The 13,324-nt window shown below is 38.6% G+C and overlaps 1 protein-coding gene and 1 long non-coding RNA gene across 2 annotated transcripts; both read left to right on the top strand.

Moving 5' to 3' along the window:
• Positions 1-797: 797 nt before the first annotated feature.
• On the top strand, positions 798-4,493 carry LOC116208412 (G-type lectin S-receptor-like serine/threonine-protein kinase At1g11410). Its single transcript, XM_031541828.1, has 8 exons — positions 798-1,021; positions 1,196-2,289; positions 2,428-2,541; positions 2,657-2,850; positions 2,933-3,143; positions 3,249-3,486; positions 3,611-3,761; positions 3,837-4,493. Exons 1-8 carry the CDS (start codon positions 822-824, stop codon positions 4,140-4,142), a joined length of 2,508 nt encoding a protein of 835 aa, XP_031397688.1. The 5' UTR covers positions 798-821; the 3' UTR covers positions 4,143-4,493.
• A 3,094-nt stretch (positions 4,494-7,587) lies between these two features.
• Positions 7,588-10,765, top strand: LOC116208417. Its single transcript, XR_004157068.1, has 3 exons — positions 7,588-7,821; positions 9,387-9,452; positions 10,482-10,765. It is a non-coding gene; the product is annotated as an uncharacterized LOC116208417 (long non-coding RNA).
• The last annotated feature ends 2,559 nt before the right edge of the window (positions 10,766-13,324 follow it).

A 13,324-nucleotide genomic window follows, 5' to 3' on the forward strand; every position in this document is an offset into this window, starting at 1 on the left:
ATTTCTTTGTAATTATAAGATTTTAGAGCAAGAAATGTGAGAGAATTGAGAAGTCAAGAAGACTTTTCTCAGTGAGGTAGGAACGATAAAGGAGGCAAGGGGAATATGAGTAATATCTCGGTTGTAATTTCTAGCTCTTCGATCTAATAAATATCTTGTTCTGCCCTCGGATGGCTCCCTTAATTTGAAAGTTTTAAGTTTTAACAAGTATTTAATGTTGCTTATTTTTCGATTTCTTTATCTACTCTTATTTATGTATCTAGAAATAATAATAATACCCTGCCAATGGTATGGTTGTCAAGCTGACCAGAGCACGCTTTTCGTCTCACTCGCATATATGCTTGACATGGGTCATCATTGCCGTCCACTACCCGTAGGCCTTGTGTGGGTCTCGCGGGCGGACGGCTGTGATGACCTTGTGTCAAGTAATACCGAGTCATTTTAGAAATCCTCACATATATGAGGATGCACATGATATTGACGTCATATCTTTAATACAATACACGGCTGATAAAATCGCTTTCAAATTCTATCCAGAATAGATTTTTTGCGCGTTCTTGAAAGATTTCTCGTTGAAAAAGAAAACAACTTTACGGTGCAATGCTTAGAGTTCCAAGTGCAGTTGAAAACTCGAGTAATAAGACCTGTTGTCCTTTCCGCGAAGATGATATGTTTGGGTTAGAGGAAAATGGAGGGAGAGGTTAGGATCCCCTGTCAACCTCAACTACGTGCAACATGTATATATATATATATATTCCACCTGCCACCTTAGAAGATCCACAAAGGGCTAACAGATACTCCCATCAAGTGAACATAAGATCATGGATGTTCCCCCACTGGTACTACTCCTCTGCCTTCACACTTTGCTTCTCCTCCTCCACCATACCAATTGCAAAACCTTAAACACAATCAGCCAGACCATTCCTCTTCATGACGGCGATGTTTTGTTATCTGAGAACAAAAACTTTGCGCTTGGGTTCTTCAGTCCCGGAAATTCTACCCGCCGCTTCATTGGGACTTGGTACCATCCAAATATCTCTTTTCCTTGATAATGACTAAATATCCAATTTAACATGTCCAGAGAATCCGCAATTGTTGACATATTGTCCGTTTTTGCATTCATAATATTGTTCGACAAGCTTAAACTATGTATCACACCCCTCATTGGGATTTCTAATGCTTTTGATTTCAACAGGTACAACAAGGTTAGTGAACCCACAGTTTTCTGGGTGGCTAACAGAGACAGGCCAATCAATGACACCTCTGGCGTACTCTCGATCAACTCCCATGGAGACCTTGTCCTCCACTGTTGCAACAATGGAAGCTCAACCATCTGGTCGACAAACGTTTCGACCACAAGTTCAGACAATGCCACCACTGCCCAGCTACGAGACACTGGCAACCTCAATTTGCTCCAAAGGCTAGGCAATCGTGTCATGTGGCAGAGCTTTGATCATCCATCAGATACCCTTATGCCTTTCATGAAACTTGGGCAGGATCCAATAACCGGCATGGATTGGGTCCTGACTTCCTGGAGGTCTGAGGATGACCCAGGATCGGGGAATTTCACTTTCAGGATCGACTTCATGGGTTACCCACAACTATTTCTCTACAAAAATGGGGCCCCGCGTTGGCGGGGAGGGCCATGGACGGGGCTGCGGTGGAGTGGCATGCCCCGGATGACCAATAATTACATAGTTGACATCAGCTTTGAGAATAACCAGAAAGAGTTCTCCATTTTGTATGGGTTAAGGAACACGTCGACTATCTCAAGGATGGTGGTAGAATCCTCGGGCATGATCTGTCGGTTCATTTGGCATGCCGGGGATGGCCAGTGGAATGAGTTATGGACAGCTCCTGTGCACGAATGCGACTACTACAAGGCTTGTGGGCCTAACAGCAACTGCAACCCATATAATGCAGACCAGTTCATATGTACTTGCCTCCCTGGGTTTGAGCCCCAGACACCAGCAGATTGGCTCCTCAGGGATGGCTCTGGTGGATGCATAAGGTCCCTTGGGGCCTCTACATGCCAGAGCGGGGAAGGATTTGTCAAGGTGGCCCTTGTGAAGGTCCCCGACACTTCCCGGGCCTATGTCAACATGAGCATGAGCCTGAAAGAGTGCGAGAGGGAGTGCTTGAAGAACTGTTCCTGCACAGCCTACGCAAGTGCTGATGAGAGACAGGGAGGCACTGGGTGCTTGGCATGGTACGGTGATCTGCTGGATATAAGGACATTTTCTAATACCGGACAGGAATTATATGTGCGGGTTGATGCGGCCATTTTAGGTACTTATGAACTAATATATACTTAAATTTGCTTGTCTTGTCATTATATATTGTTAGCTTGGGATCTTTCTGCAAAAATCTCTAGAACGCACATACCAAGCCATTTGCCCTTCTAACATAAATATCGCAATTGGCCAGCTCGTTTGACGAAGAAGGATCGATCTCCTAGGAAGTGGTTAATAGGGGTAACCTTATTAGCTAGTGTGATTCTGGCATTCCTGGTCGTCTTGTTTATGATGAAGAAAAGGCACTGTAAGTGAGTTGAATACTTCGTTTTCCTACGTAAAATTAACCGAGGCCTATAATCTAACTGCACTCAAAAATTGTTCTAGTTGGATCATTCGATTTTACCATGCTTGAAAATCAGGGAGAACAAAGCCTTCTGCTACCCCAAGTGCTGCACATTTTGGGGATGATGAATCTCGGAATATGCAGGACATCGAATATGACAGCAGAACCTCCGATTTGCCATTCTTTGATCTAAGTACCATAGCCACTGCCACAAACAATTTTTCTTTCATCAACAAGCTGGGGAAAGGTGGATTCGGTTCCGTTTATAAGGTATTTTCCATTCGTAAAATTCTGAATTCCCTTCCAAATCCTTTTCCCCCTCACAGAATACTGAGTTATATTCAATTTTCAGGGAGTACTAGATAACGGAATGGAAATAGCGGTTAAGAGATTGTCTAAATCTTCGGGACAAGGAACCAAAGAGTTTAAGAACGAGGTCACATTGATTGCTAAGCTGCAGCACAGGAATCTTGTGAAAATCCTAGGCTGCTGTATCCAAGGAGACGAGAAAATGTTGATTTATGAATACCTCCCAAATAAAAGCTTGGACTCATTTCTTTTCAGTAAATCCTATTCCTAGCTAATTATACTCTATGAACATTTTCTAGTAACTAGATATATCCGTCTGTTATAATTGGAGAGCATTTTTCTGGTTACCTGATGTACAGATGAAGAGAAGAAGTCTCTACTCGACTGGAGAAAACGCTTTGAAATTGCTATGGGCATAGCTAGAGGGATCTTGTACTTACACCAGGATTCGAGGTTGAGAATCATCCACCGGGATCTAAAAGCGAGCAACGTGTTGCTCGATGCTTCCATGAATCCGAAAATCTCTGATTTTGGCATGGCTAGGATATGCGGAGGGGATCAGGTTGAAGGAAATACCAGACGAGTTGTAGGGACCTAGTAAGCGTCTTGAACAAGTTACTGATGGAAGAAGTTCTTACGCACTAGCTCCTATATTTTTTTCCGAGTTCATTGCTTATGAACTTCAAGACGTTGCTCTAACCTTTTCATTGAGCTTCTGCAGTGGTTACATGTCACCAGAGTATGCGATGGAGGGGCTGTTTTCGATCAAATCTGATGTTTACAGTTTTGGAGTTTTGTTGTTGGAGATCATTTCCGGAAAAAGAAACAGCAGCTTTTACCAGGAGAATTCTACTTCCAACATAATTGGCCATGTAAGGGAGCTAATCAGCCATGATAACACACATTAATTTTCAAATTTGAATATTGAGAATGTCACACTCCTACAGGTATGGGAGTTGTGGAATGAAGAATCGTGCTTGGACATTGTTGACCCATCAATGGACATCATGTATCCCGAGCATGAAGTCCTGAGATGCATCCAGATCAGTTTGTTGTGTGTGCAAGAATTCCCAATGGATAGGCCAACCATGTCCACGGTTGTGTTCATGCTGGGGAACAGCACGAGGCTTCCTTCACCGAAGCAGCCCGCTTTTGCTTTCAAGAGGACACAGGGCAGAGCTGACGCCTCTTCTTCTGGTGAAAGGACCAACTCAATAAATGACATGTCCCTTACTGTTGTCGAAGCTCGTTGAGGTGCAGTTTTCTACTAGGATTGGTACATGAATAAAATGTATTAGCTTTGATGGACCTATTGTGAAGAGTGTTGTGTTGTTGTTTCCTTTTTTCTTTTTACTTTTTTTCTTTTTCATCATAAAGGGGCTAATAAGTTCCACCAGCAAGGAATGAACCCTGAACCTCTTGATTCTGAGTCAACTCCTTGTGCCATTACACTTAAAGCGCGTGTTCAGCGTATAAGAAGTTTGAACAATACAAAACATATCATGTTTAAACGATATGATATGCTAAGAAGTTGAGCTGGGCCTAAAAGTTGGTGGTGTCTGTTCTCTTACGAACAAAAAATGAAATATTTCTCACTTATGAAAATAAATAAATAACCAAGGCTTGCAATGGCAACATGATTAGTAGTCTTGATTTATAATCAACACATAATACTGAATGGAAAAGGTAAAAAAAAAAATCAAAATGCATACTTTAGGCCTTTACGGATCGCATGTGATCCTTTCTACATGGTCCATCCAAAGAGCTGGCCTTTGATGGATAATCAATGACCCAAATTATCATAATTAAAAGAGAACTTCTTTACATGTAGTGCAGGGGAATCACCTTTTGATCGGGGATCAACCGATGCCTGAATAGCATCAGTATAAACCACTATGCTGATGACACTCTGCTCTCATTTAGGATAGATTTGAGAAAAAAATTAAAATTATGGGATAGATTTGGAGCCTACTAACATTTCATTAACGGAAAATATAACGCTGTGATAGATTTGGAGAAAAATATAAACCATGAGATATATTTGACAATTTTATAAGCATAGATAGATTTGAAAAAAAGATTATACCATAAGATACATGAAGTAAAAACCCTTTAAGAAAAGAAACAACCTCTATGGTCAGCCACCAGGACTACTTGTTGATTTCTGGCTGATGCTGATCCCAGAATTTGAAAATTGAGATTTATGTTAGTTTGAAAATTTCATTGATAACCCTTAGATAGAATAAGCACTACTTTTGGAGCCAACGAAACAAGTCACGTTTGCAGTTTCCCTAATGCCTAGTCTGGATTGAGGCATTTACGGAAAAAGAGAGGAAGACGATATGAGCAAAGAATGTAGAACCCGTTTGTTATTTAAGAAATTTTCAAATATCATAAAAAAATTTCTAAAATGCAGAAAATTGTAAGTAAAAAAAATACTTATATAAAAATGAAACCACCTTTCTAAGAAAATTTTCACATCCACTATTCAAATTTGTATGTGGATGAGAAAAGTTTCTTTTTTTAAAAAAAAAATTCTCCAGTTTTTTTCATCAGGCAATTATTTCCTTTTCTATCTCTCTAACTTATGAATTTCTTTTTATTTACTTTTCTATATATATATATATATATATATCGAATTCAAATTTCACATCCACTATTCAAATTTGTATGTGGATGAGAAAAGTTTCTTTTAAAAAAAAAATTCTCCAGTTTTTTTCATCAGGCAATTATTTCCTTTTCTATCTCTCTAACTTATGAATTTCTTTTTTATTTACTTTTCTATATATATATATATATATATATATCGAATTTGTAACTTTATTTAATAGTAATTTTTTTTATTAGTAAAAGGATCATAACTTTTATTCAAAAAACATCGAGAAGATGCAAACAATATATATACAAAAGGTTAAACAATCAAATATACAAAAACAAAAGCAAACTAGAGGGTAGCTGAATGATTATTTACGTCAATAAACAGACTTTCCTAATCCAATCCCTTTTACCCAAAAGCTAAACATCCTACTCCATCTAAGGAAATATCTATAGAATTCTCCAAGTCTTCAAAAGATCGGTTGTTCTATTCCCTCCATATAAGCCAAAAAAGAGATAGAGGGATTAACCAAATGACTCTCCCTCTCTCTCTTTACAACCTCCAATCCCTTGCCAAGCCCATAATTCTTTACGAACGGAAGATGCAAGTACCCATTGAACCCCAAGAAGAGTGTATATTGCAACCCAACATTGCCTAGACCAAGAGCAATGGATAAGAAGATGGTTCATAGAATCTTCCTCCCCTTTACAAAGGAAACACTATTAACCAAACTCTTTCCTCGCTTTTTCAATTGTCGATTGTCAAGATCCTCCCCAAAGCTGCATCTTTGTCTCTGGCTAAGTTAAACATGGGAGGAAACAGATCTCTTAATGGGATCTTTGAGCACCATTTGTCCTTCCAAAACAAGGTTTTCGATCCATCTCCCAATTTGATCTAAGTCACGAATTGATCCCAAGCTTCTCTAATTCCTTTCCATAAGCTGCAGCCATAAGATTCTCTTGTTTGCTTTGTGATCCACCCTTTCCCTTGTAGGCCTTATTTGGCCGTAATGCTAATGACCTTCCTCCATAGATGCTTCGGTTCAGTTGAAAATCTCCACAACCATTTGGCCACCTGAACTCAGACGTTTTTTAACAACCTCCTGTTTCACATGATGGAACCTTCAATGATCATCAAAATCGCCCCACAAGAAATTATTCTGGATGCTTTTAAGCCTTTTTGCCACCTTGCAAGGAATAGAAAACAAAGATATGAAGTACACCAGTAAATTAGCTAATATGCTCTTCACTAAGGTTAACACCAACCCCTCCCCTCCCCCCTCCCCCCCCCCCCCCCCCCCCCCCCCCCCCCCCCCCCCCCCCCCCCCCGGCGGTAAATACCCTCTCTTCCACCCCACCAACTTCTTTTTCATTTTCTCAATAACAGGCTCCCATGTAGTGCTTGATTTTGACTTTGCTCCAAGAGGAAGACCGAGATAAGATATAGGTAGAGCACCCATTTGACAGAGCAGTCTCGCTAAATCTCTACCCAAGACCGAATCATGCCAGGGAATCAGCTCACTCTTCCTCAAATTAATACGAAGTCCGCTAACTACCTCGAAGCACAATAATATGCACCTCAGATCAAGAATTTGGGCCACTTCTCCGCGACAAAAGATAATTGTGTCATCTACAAAAAGAATATGCGAGATAGACATAACAGATGCCCTCTCTTCCACCCCACCAACTTCTTTTGCATTTTCTCAATAACAGGCTCTCAGATAATGCTTGATTTGGACTTTGCACCAAGAGGAAGACTGAGATAAGATATAGGTAGAGCACCCAATTGACAACCGAGCAGTCTAGCTAAATCTCTGCTCAAGACCGAATTATGCAAGGGAATTAGCTCACTCTTCCTCAGATTGATACGGAGTCTGCGAACCGCCTCGAAACATAACAATATGCACCTCGGATCAAGAATTTGGGCTGCTTCTGTGAGACTTGATATTTTTATTCCAAATAGCATACTTACATATATACATACATATGCTTTTGTATGTATTATTATATACAAGTTGCCGGAGGAGGAGAAAAAAGAAGAAGGTAGGAAGGGCCCCACGTGGCCCCATTTTTCCCCAAGCAAACCCATTCCACCGCCTTCCATTTCATCTCATCTATTCTTTCTTTCTTTCTTTTTATCTTTTCCACTCTCTGCTCTGTTTTGAGCTGTAAGAACCGAAGAAGAAACAGAGCAACAGGGAGAGAGAGAGAGACGAGTGAGTGAATGCTAGAGGAAGCAGAAAGAGAGAATGGTTAGGGAGGGAGAGAGCTACCCAGATAGGAATCGTTACACAAGGAAGAGCTTAACCCTGCACTACGGGTATTGATTGATTTCAGGTATGTGTTATGAAATTTTCATTTTATTCATTGGTCGGTGTATGCAAATGGGACCAGAGAGAGAGAGAGCGAAGGAGACGGACTTTAGCTGCAGCTCTAGGAAGAATTTTACAAAGAGGGAAGCAACGAATGAAGTAAGTCGGAAGCTAGGAAATAGGAAAGGCCATCTCAGATGTGAAGTTCAGCTTGTCTTGGATAATTGTCATTTTTTTTTCGGGTATGTATATCACTGAAATCACTGTCTTTGTGTCATGTTTGTTGTTGGTGAATTGCCAACTGAAATTCCCTTTTCTTGTTTGAGGGATAGTCGATTTGAAGTTTATTTTTCTGTTAAATGGTACTTGAATGACTAGAGGAACTTTAAACTGCCTGCAACCGACATCTGGGAGTTCAGCTAGGTGTCCTTGAATATACGTGTGTATGCATGTGTATTGTTCGCCGAGTGCTCTATCGACTTGCGTGTCATTTCTTCTGAAGGACTAGCTAGTATATGATTTTATTAAGGCACTATGTGGAAGGAATTAAAGGTTTTCAAGTGTTGATTAGGTAAGCATAGAGAACTGATTTTATATTTGGGTTTACTAACGAACTTTTTCCTTGTTAATCAAGTTGCCTTATATTAGTGATGAAATGTCGAACCTCCTACATTTGTTGGTTTGAAGTGATTGCCTATAAAAATATGTTTCAATGGAGGATTTTGAGTAGTATTATTGGTGTTAGATTATGGCCAAAATATCCATTTGGGTCTTGAACTTTGCTGCTCGTTGTAAGAATAAATTTTCTTGAGAATATATACTAATGATTCTAATTTCTTCTTGTGTTTGATTCGGTATTCCTTCTTGTGAATTAATCGATAATGAATTACTTTAAGTACTAAATTTGGAAATGAATTGGTTAATTGGCTGGAGTTAGAAGTAATAGTTGAGTCAAGATTTTCTTTTGAGTGGAAAGCTAGGAAATAGGGGAAATGCTCCTATGAAGTTTATTGTCGATATATCAGCTGATCTGCAAATTATTCACGTTCATTTGCTTAGACAAAGTTTAGGTAGAAAGCTCTATAATTGATGATTTGAGAGAAACCAAAAGCTAGCCACTGATTTGATATCTTCCGTTCTTTGATTGTTTTCATTTTTGTTTTTCTATTGGATAAATATGAGTTCATCCCTTTGATAGTATAACTTAATTTTGAGTCAGTACCTTCAAGTTATATTTTTATTTTTTTTCTTTTCAAACAATATTGCTGGTTTTGTTGGATTTCTAAGTCTTGGTTACTATTTTCAGCTTGGGCAAATTTGTAATTTTTAATACAATAGATTATGGAATAGGGTTGGTTATTTGTTAAAGGAAAGCTAGTTGTTGCCCTAAGTTATCTTTGATAGGAATAACTTATTCATTGCTTATGATAAAAGTTTGAAGTTGGTTAATTCTCGATATTCTCAAGGGCAATTAAGTACGAATAAATTCCTTCTTTCGGGGCCAAATGCGACATGTTTTGTTATAAGGAATATATAAACAACATGAATATGCTTTATAAATTGTTTTCTTGTTATATTTATAATTTATAGGAGTTGGTGAGATCGAAAGCAAGCATCTTGAAGGCTCAATTCAGTGGACCATACGTTGAGTGTTCTGTGAGTACTTTATTCCCTTATAAAATGATGTATTATAGTTATATAAATTATTTATGAATAATATTGTGATAGTTAGAGATTAAGAAATGGTCTTACTAGGTTAGGCGAAAGGATTTGAGAGATATTGCTCTTTTATATTTCATTTTGACTTGAGATATGCGGTGTGATTGTGTATGTTGATTGTATATGACATATGTAATGGTAGTGTGATATCATTGTAATGTGATTTGGATTGTGCTTGTGTATATTGATATTGCTTGATTATAGCCATGGGATCGCTGGACTCGGCGGAATAGAAAATAGGGCTCGAATGGCTGCTGGACCCGGCGGAATAGAATATAGGGCTCGAATGGCCGCTGGACCCGACGGAATAAAAAATGGGGCCCGAATGGCCGCTGGACCCGGCAGAATAGAAAATGGGGATCGAACTGTCGCTGGACCCGGTGGAATAGAAAATGAGGCCTGAATGGCCACTGGACCCGACGGAATAGAAAAAAGGTCACGGTACCGTTCTAACGTGTTGTAAGGAAATGCGACCCTATGACTATATTGGTTGGTTTTGTGGTATATTGTTTGTCTTATTGATTGCTGGAGATGTGATGATTGCTGAAATTGTCTAAGGTTGTTCTGTGAAAATCGTGTTGTTGCTGAAACTTGATCCGTCAAGTGATTGTGTAGTGATTTGTTGTGGAACGCTAAATGAATGGATATTTGATGCTGATGTGATATTGGATATTAGAGAAATAGTTGGACGAGTTGTGTGTATTTATTAGTAGGACTTAAATTTAGTTACTATAATGGATATAATAATAATAATAATAATATAATTATTATTATTATTATTATTATAGTTGTGTATATATATACCGTATATGTGTGGGTGAGCTAATAGTTGGATTGTATGTGATTGTATTATTTATTTGAGTATTTGGTTGTTTTCAGTTAGAGATATTTATTTAATAATAATTCATTTTACTTTGAAATATAGTACTCACTGAGATGCAGCTCACACTCTGCATATATTTTCAGATGAGCTAGGAGTTAGACTAGCAGCACAGGAGAACTCTTTTGATATTGGGGATCAGCTCGGAGGACTAGGTAGAGACCATAGTTATTTGATAGGTATTCTTTTGTATAAAATGTATTGAATAGGTTACGAGCTAAAAATTTTGTTTTGTTTAATTTAGTAATGTGGTTAAGAAAAGAAAATTACTCTCTTTTGAGATTATATTCATATTAGAGCTTGCTGGATTGGTTTTATATTTTTGGGAGTCTATGGAAAGCTAGTTTTAATATCGAGGAAATATAAGGGAAATTCAGTGGAAATTTTGGGTCGTGACAGCTTCTCCATGACAAAAGATAATTGTGTCATTTGCAAAAAAAAAAAAATGCGAGATGGACATAACAGAATCTCTATTACCAACCCGAAATCAACTGATCAGACTATCTTTGATGCCTTCAAGCAGCATATTACTTAGGATCTCCATAACAAAAAAATAAACAAAAACGGGGAGAGGGGATCTCCTCGTCGAAGCCCTCGAGAAGAGCGAAAGAAACCTATTGCTGCATCATTAACCAAGACTGAGAAGGTGAGGGTAGACATACAATTCCGAATCCACTATCTCCTTTTGTTGTTGAAACCATCATTTCCATTACATATAAGAGGCAGTCCCATGAGACGTCGTCATAAGTTTTCTCCATGTCTAACTTGCAAAAAACACTTGGATAACCCTTTTTCAAACATGAGTTGACTGCTTCATTAGCGATCGAAATTGCATCCATGCAACAAATGCGTGTTGGAAGGGCCTAACAAGCTTATCTATAACTCCTTGTAGACATTTAGTGAACAAAGTGCCATTAATTTATAAATGCTCCCCACGAGACTTATAGGATGAAAAACTCAAAAAATATCCTTCACTCCAGGCTTCTTTGGGATTAAACAAATACATGTAGAATTGATGCGTTTAACAAAATCTATGGTATCATGAAATTCCTCGAACTAATTCAAGATGTCAATTCTCGCCATGTTGAGTGTTGAGAAGTAAAATGAGATAAATCCCACATCGGAAAAGAAAAGGAAAATTCATGGGTTAATATATGGCTTGGGTACCACCACTTCTCAGTTTAAGCTTTTAGGTTGCAGATGGGCTTAAGTCTGTGTAGGTCCAAGTGGGTATTTTAACATAGTATCAGAGCCCGGGTTACGCGTATGCGCACCTACGTGTGTGTACGTACCCACACCACGCCAGGCCCAATATGTTTGAGTGTAGCCAAGAGTACGCCTCGTGTTAGTGTCCCCCCTTGCCCGAGCACGGAAGATGAGCCCGGCTCGAGGTCAATTGTTGAGGGCGAGTGTTTAAGGGCAAGTGACAACGTGTAGACAGAAATAGACCACACGTTTCACGTGAGAGCGGGTGTTGAGGAGTAAAACGAGATAAATCCCCACATCGGAAAAGAAAAGGAAAATTCATGGGTTAATATATGGCTTGGGTACCACTATTTATCAGCTTAATCTTTTGAGTTGCAGATGAGCTCAAGTCTGTGTAGGCCCAAGTGGGTATTTTAACACGCCACCTCCCAACCTTTTTGGAAAAAAAGTTAGAGTAAGACCATATGGACCCGGAGATTCGTCTTCTGCACATTCGGTGATCCTTATCATGAGGTTTTCAGTGCTGAAAGGTATGAGAAAATCTTTAATGATCCTACCTCACATTTACATTGTGAGAAAAAATCAATAAGATTTTATCATTTATAAATAATTAATGGTAATTGCTCCAGCGATAAACACTCACTCATTCCACTATTTGTACAACTATTGGTTGGCGCTTCTTTATGTCACTTGATGAGGTTGAACCACGGAAGAATTTCTCGAGAAGCGTATCAACTATCATTGGATTAGACGGCTAGCTTTCACTAGAGAAAAGCAGGAGTACAAAATTTTCATCGCCAAGGTCGGTTCTTTTTCCAACTACTCCTTTGCCACCTCCTCTTACGTACGTGAAAGTGACCAATAATAACCACATCTTAAGTTTTTTTTTTTCATTTTATATATTCAATCTTTCGTGCATTCATTCATTCTTTAATCCGTTTCTTTTTCCTGGAGCCACCCAACATAATTGTGCTCAGATAGCCATCTTTTGTACGTACTGTGGTACGTACACTACAGAATTTTAGCATCACTAGTACTTGGCCAAGCTTATGGGTTTTTCTCCATATTCTTTTTATGGTCAGGAGTTGGATAATCCGATAGCTGACACTAGAAAATTGAAACTTCCTTTTTCGTTTTTTCTATATCATCAGACAACTTTATTCAATTATGAAGGAGGATCACCTATTACCTCAATAAATGAATATTAAAAAAAAAAAAAAGGTTACGAGAAATTCCACTAAAAGGATCATATTTGAAACTTTTTAATTCTAGACACATGGTGCTGCAGAGCACCCCTTTCTCATTTTCTGGTAAGTATACAACTGAACCCTATGAAGGACTAGCTATGAAGTCAGTCGGGATCTGACCTCGATTTGCCTTTTTTTCCCCCCCGGATAAGTAACCTTGACTTGTCATTGACTCTTGCATTTGATTGAAATAATAAATAATATATATATATATATAAACATTTTTCATCTTTCTTTCTTCTTCGGTTACAAAGAAAACTAATACGTCTAGTACAATGAAATAAAAATTCTAATAACTAAATAAAGAACAGTAGATAGTACACGATAAGTATCGAATCTAAAATCTCCAAATAAACAGACGAGAACATACGCCGGTGACATATACCTTTTCTCTAGATGTTTCGTCTTCAAAGTCTCGACTCACGAACTTTGAAATTAATTACCAACCCGGAGGACGGCTGTCTGCTTCCAAAAGG

Source organism: Punica granatum, chromosome 5 (assembly GCF_007655135.1).
Source record: "Punica granatum isolate Tunisia-2019 chromosome 5, ASM765513v2, whole genome shotgun sequence".
Lineage (NCBI taxonomy): Eukaryota > Viridiplantae > Streptophyta > Magnoliopsida > Myrtales > Lythraceae > Punica > Punica granatum.

Excerpts from the sequence above, each read along its gene's own strand:
- LOC116208412 (XM_031541828.1), top strand. The coding sequence starts at position 822 with ATGGATGTTCCCCCACTGGTACTACTCCTCTGCCTTCACACTTTGCTT. Across the intron at positions 1,022-1,195 it reads CGCCGCTTCATTGGGACTTG|GTACAACAAGGTTAGTGAAC; the intron begins GTACCATCCAAA and ends TGATTTCAACAG. Across the intron at positions 2,542-2,656 it reads TATGATGAAGAAAAGGCACT|GGAGAACAAAGCCTTCTGCT; the intron begins GTAAGTGAGTTG and ends CTTGAAAATCAG.